At 41.9% G+C, this 6,437-nt stretch overlaps 1 protein-coding gene across 1 annotated transcript; it reads right to left on the reverse strand.

Annotated features, from left to right (window-relative positions):
* Nucleotides 1–1,391: 1,391 nt before the first annotated feature.
* On the reverse strand, nt 1,392–1,784 carry LOC122001330. The gene has a single exon (XM_042556025.1). It carries the CDS (start codon nt 1,782–1,784, stop codon nt 1,392–1,394), a length of 393 nt encoding a protein of 130 aa, XP_042411959.1.
* Between the last annotated feature and the right edge of the window lie 4,653 nt (nt 1,785–6,437).

The raw sequence follows: 6,437 nt of genomic DNA on the forward strand, positions 1-6,437 counted from the left end.
CTTTCATGTGAATTTTGATAACCTTGTTAATCCTCTTAAAGAATAACACAATGACTGCAAACCAAACCTAGACTACAAAGTACAAGCAATAATAATGATCCAAAGTTTGAATGCTTATAAGTGAGAGGAAAATAACATCGATACTACCCAGGGAAAAGATGGCATCAACAACCCAACAGCTTCATATGATTCCTCTTAATTATGATTCCTTTGTCCATAACATCCTAACCAGGATTGCAAAGTCACTGCATGATGCTAACTAAAATGAACATGACCCATGCTTATATTGACTCTGTAGATATTCTCTATATATCTATAGTTCAGAAACCAGTTTTCAAGGAAAGGAAAGATAGATGTACTGGTCATCACTGAATTTTCTGGAAATCAACTAATTATGCTATAGTGTTCAGTATATCTATATTCTCTTACCTTGACAATGCTGAAACATATATAATCCCTTTCTTATAAGCAATAGGAAGGGAAAATTCACCTTCACTCTGTGTCACACATGAAGGTTAGCTCCTCAGAACTGCCAAAAAGAATGAAGATATGAGAAATTTTACACTAACAATGCAAAAAGGGCAAACATCTATAGTTTAGTTCCTCATTGTCCAAATGGCTTTGTATGGTGGAAGTTGTTGCCAAGGTCCTACTTTTGCTTCATTGGGGCTTGCTTCCCCGTACAATATCAAAGAATAAGAGGCTTTGGAAATTAGTCTATTACAAGAATGAATTAGATTCATATGGTGATTCATGTATCTATGGCTCTGTTATTGTTGCTTTCTGAACTAAAACTTGCTCATTCCTTGACTCAGTGGAGCAGCTCAGAAAATCCCTATAAAAGTTTTGATAGATCTATAATAACACTAATGAAAAGAAAAACACTTCATAAGAAACAAGATCTATGGAAGAGATTCTCTTTGACCAATTTCAGGACTATACTTCAATATTTCCCTGAATTATACTAAATGACAAAAAGAACATTGAAAAAACTACTAGGGTTATCTATTTCTCTCTTCTTCATTTTTTGTTTTGTTAGCAAGATTTAGTTCAAAGTTAGACCGACGGAGTCTGTAATTCTCATACTACTAAAGACATCGTTCCACTTGTTCACAAGAACATTGAATCAATGAAGTCCAGCTGGATTCTTTTTAGTTTCTCTATCAAGCAAGGATAAAATAAGCCCTTTTAAATTCTCCCTGCAACCTTTGCTACTTGGAAAGTCTCTCTGACTCATGGACTAAAGTAAATCGATTGTAAACGCAGAAACTACACAGTGGCATTACCTCGAACGCTGAACGGAAAACCTTCTTGGTGCGGTGAAACAGAGAGAGATTCCCTCTGCAAGAGTGTATGTGCTGGAACTGGTCAATGCCGAGCTTGCGAGTGACCTAGCCGAACTGGATGTAGACGAAATCGGAGTAGGGGAGGTCGACCTTGATGTAGCTGACGCCATACCAGATGAGATAGCTCCGAATCTGGACACCCTCGAGGTTGGAGACGGAGTCGTAGCCGAGGAAGCCAGACACGCGCGGGGCGTAGTAGATGACGTACTCGAAGTCGACGTAGCACTCTCCGTAGAGATCGATGACGAAGTAGCCGTTGGAAGCTTCGGAGAAAGACTTGACGGTGTCGGGGAGGATGCCGGGAGGGAGGTTGTACTCCTGGAGGATGTCGTAGACAGTGGAGCTGTTAGACGGCAAGGCCGATGATTGGGCAGTCACCGCCGCGGAGAGGGAGGAAGGGAAGAAGAGAGAAAGGAGGAGGAGGAGGGAGGAGGACATGGCGATCGGGAAGGAGAAACCCGACGGATTTGGGAAGGCAAGAACAAAAATGGTCTATTTTCAGGGAAACCCGACGGATTTGGGACAAAAAACAAGTGTTGTGGAAAAAAAAGCATACCAAAATGCGAAGAAGGCTTCCTCTTCTCACCCAAAGGAGGAGTTGGAGGAGATGCAGTGTGATTGGACGTAGAAGCAAGGGCATGATCCTGATCGGGAGAGGAAGGGGCATAAGGGGAAGAGGGAGATGAGGTTGAGAGAGATGGTCGGAGGTTTAGGTTTAGGTTTAGACTGAGAGAGATGGTCGGATGAAGGGGCGGGATATAGGTTTAGGTTTGGAGGGAACTTCATAGTGTTGCAAATTTTGGCAAGTGCGAAAATTAAAATATTTTATTTTAGTTTATTAACATCGGATTTTAAAAACAGCTGTTAAAATCGATGTCTATTAACGAAAAAAAAGGCGCTCATAGACATCGCCGAAAAAACCGATGTCTATGAGCGAAAATCTGCGCACATAGACACCGGTTTTTGGAAAAATCGGTGTAAAATACTCAAAGACATCGGTTTTTGCTTAAAATCGTTGTTGTTCCACCGATGTCTATGAGAGTTTTTGTTGTAGTGAGGGGACTAGCAACTGGAACTCTCTCCTGACAGCATCAACCTGAAATAGCAACGGAGGAGGGTGTGAGTCCAACACTCAGCAGGTACAACTGATATACATAGTAAGGAAATAACAACTAACACTAATCATGCGTACAGTCTCCTGATGTAATGAAGGTAAATGTAAACTGAAATAACCAGGAGAATACTGTACTAACCAGGATCTGGTACAAGGATAAACAGTACGAGAGATATAGAAATCTTGTATGCATGTCAAGCATGGGCATACAACTAATATGCAGCAAACACAATCACAAGAAATAAATACATCAATGCGTATGATGCCAATGCAGTCATGGTCACCCCTGATGCCAGTCAGCCATCTCACACACAATGGTGGGACCGAGTGGGTAGGGCTGTGACAACCGTGCACCCTGTATCTCATGATGAGTGACCGAGTGGACGGGATGCTGTCGGAGTACACACATACTCCTACCCCAAATCATAAATGGGGGAGCGCAATGCTCTCATCTCCCGGTGCATCATGACAGGAAGGGATCCCTGACGTGCTACCACGCTGCGTCACACTACCCATGAGTGGACCAACGGAGCACCGAACAGAGCAAAACTGACGTGATACCACGCTGCGTCACGCTACCCATGAGCGTCACAATGGAGCACCGAACAGTGATGAAACTGGCAATGTGCTCGACAATAATGGATCAATCTATCACACAGCATGCAATCATGCGAATGGTGCATGACACTAAGCATGGTAATATACTGAACCAAATCTATATACTTATATGATGTGCACCATAGTTAATAAATCGTATCAAGGGTACACAAATCAGATAAGGTATCACACCTAGGTCCTGAACATGGTGAAGCATGGTTATATCACTACCCTTATAAGCATGTATAATCAGGTAAGTAATAACATGAGATGCAAAACAAGCAATCAACCAAGCATGTAACAGGTATCGGGTAGTGACTAACTGAAGCAAATAAGAAACATAATTATTGCTATTTGTTAAATTCAATACTAGGCATATCATAGACATAAAGTCAAAAGTACCCGCCTCCGATAAGAAATGGTCCAATCCGATAATCGAGATACTCGTCTCGCGTCAAGGTCCTGTATATTAAACATAAGGTCTAGTTTAGCTAATTCTATCATACACAATTAGCCAAACTAAATTCTAATCCAATTTAAGAAGTTCTAAATTGGATCCAACTAATCCATCCAACACAATTAATGAACCCTAATCAACACATAACAATCTATTTCTATAATATACCTCAACTACAGTCGTTGTGGCTCAATAGCAAAGATCATTGCTGTTGGAAGGGTTGCTACTGGAACAAGATTACCCCATAGTACAGAATAGAACCTCTCCTCAATTCTTTGCCTCCTGTGGATCAACAGCAAGGATCGTGGCTACAGGACACAGGGTGGCTGCTGGACTAAAGGTACTCCACAGCAAAACCCCCCCTGCTGGAAACTTCACTGCCCTTTCTCTCAAATCTCGTGACCTTGATCCACAGCAAGGAAAGGGGATCATAAACAGAATGAAGGTTACTGCCAAACAAGAACCTAATTCCGACTAACTTACCTTCTTCCTCTCCACTGGCTGGAGGTGATCAAGAATCTGGCTGTCGGTAGTGGCGCGCAAGGACAAATCTAGGGCACTGCACAAACTAGCAATTTCGTGTGCCTGGCTTCTGGCAATTGATCATAGCCAAGAATGAACGGACGATAACCGAGTCAGACCTGGGCAGCCGGTGCAGGTGAGAAATCCTCGCGCTAGTGCTCGACGAGGATGCAGATCACAAGTCGCAGGCGCGGTGGGGGCGGCAGCAGTGATTAGGGCATGGGAAAATCGGCGACACTACTGACCATAGAATAAGAGGAAGAAGCGGCGGCGCCAGCGCTAGGGCAGAGGCGACCGGTGTCGGTGTGTTCCCGATCTCAGCGGCGGAGACAAACAGAGTAAGCGTCTGAGTCGCCGGCGGTAGTGGGAATAGAGCGTCGCGAGGGAGGAAGAAAAGGAATCGGCACTAGGGCTTCGACTTTGTATGTGTGGGAGGAGGAAATCGCGCCGCTTGCGGTTAGGGCAAGCCGTCGGCACGCGCGGAGGGGAAAAGGGAGGATTCGGCGAAAACACAGAAAAGAAATAAAGAAAAGAAGAAAAAGAAATAAAAAGGAAAAGAAAACTTTTCCTCGTTAAAATGAGGTAGCCTAAATAGGCTTTTCCGGACCCTGTTTTTATCCCCGTTAATGTAACGACCCAATTTTCCCTATTTCAAGTTCCAAATGTCCATAAAAATATTTGGAAATACTTTTAAAACATTCTAGAGATTTTTAGGAATTTTTAGAGTATTTTTATATAATTTTTGGAGGTCGTTTAATAGGGTTACAAAAAGAAAGAAGTTTTGATAAAAAACGTTGAAGGTGAGATTCGAACCCACGACCTCGGGTCGGACTGACCCAAGCAAAACCGGCCCAACCAGCTGAGCTACGCTCATTTTATATGGAGCGATATATATTTAAGTAATAGTTAGGAACAGTAAAATAATAGGAAATAAAATGGTTGCAGCTGGGATTCGATCCCTCGTGTTGGGCTTTAAGCAGAACGCAGCCCACCAACAGACCAGCCGCGGGTTTGTTAATAAAACCCGAATCAAGTTGTATTTAAGCAATAGTTAGTTAACAGAATATTAAAGTTATAAGAAGAGAACTTAGGTTTTCCCCGTGAGAAAATCTTCTCCTCTCCTCCTCTCGCGACGGCGTTTTTCTCTCGCGGCGGAAACGAAGAAACAGGCGGTAGGGCTCGATCTCCGGTGCCGGCGAAGGGTTTTTTCGGCCGGTCTCCACCCGTGCATGACCACCTCGACGAGGGGAGCTCGGAAACACCAAGAAGCTGCCGAGATCTTCACCGTCTCCGAACCCTAGAACCCCTTTTCCTCGGTTTGAATCCAAGAACACGCGGTGAGTTGCTTCTCACCTGCAGTAGGAGTAGTTTCGAACTTCGATTTGCTTTCTTTGCTTCCATTGTAGTTCGGATTCGGTTTTGAGGGTATTAGGTAGTAGCTGGTTTGGTTTCTGATGCAGAAATTGGATTCCTCAGTAGGATTTAGCAGTAGGATCCATAATTTAGCTTTAATGTTGTGTTAATTCTGTAGTTAGCTCTTGTTAAATCTGTAGTTAGCTCCTGTAAGCCTAGTATTGTGATTTCCGGTAGCTTTAAGGTTGTTTATGTTCCTTAGTGATGCTTTCAGATTTTGGAACAAATTGTTTTATTTGTTTATGTTCCTTAGTAGACCTATTCTTTTGTAGCTTAATTAGACATGCCAATTTGATTTCCTTTATAGCTCATTGGACCAGCATGTGTTTATTAAGCATTTTAGCTTCAGTTTTGATGTATATACATATATATGCACATTGAGTATTATGAGTTAGTTTAATCTGTTGGTTCCTTTAGTTTCTGCCGTGAGTCTTAAAGGAAGAATATGCATGATTAAGTTTAGTTTTTGGATGCCCTAACTAATGTTTCGAGCATGAACAGTTTTAAGCTTAAGGTTGAGTTTTAATTCCTTCCTTTGTATTCGGATTTTTCCTATGGCTTCCAGATCATGCTTTACAGAATAGGGTAGCTAGGGACCTATTTGCTTGATGCTTATGTTCTGTTATAGCATGCTTAAAGGTATTCATTTGCTTGATGCTTGTGTTCTGTTATAGCATGCATGTCCTGAATTTAGTCTTGTACATGTGCAGATTGATATTTCATTTATATCATTGAAACAAGCATTATAAAGGTTTTAATTCCAGCATGTATTAGTTTTGTTTTGTGCTATTTGCTGGATATGAATAAGCATGCTTTTATTAGTAAATGCAGAACTTAGTTTGAGTTCCTTTCATTGTTGTTTAGTATTTCCTGATGAAGCATGATATTCTGTTAATTCCATGCAGCAACGATTCCTTTATTTTCTAGATTCTATTGCATGCCTAGTAGTTGAATTTGTTTTACTTTCACAGCATGCTTAAGTTGTTCT

The sequence above is a fragment of the Zingiber officinale genome, chromosome 1A, assembly GCF_018446385.1.
Source record: "Zingiber officinale cultivar Zhangliang chromosome 1A, Zo_v1.1, whole genome shotgun sequence".
NCBI lineage: Eukaryota > Viridiplantae > Streptophyta > Magnoliopsida > Zingiberales > Zingiberaceae > Zingiber > Zingiber officinale.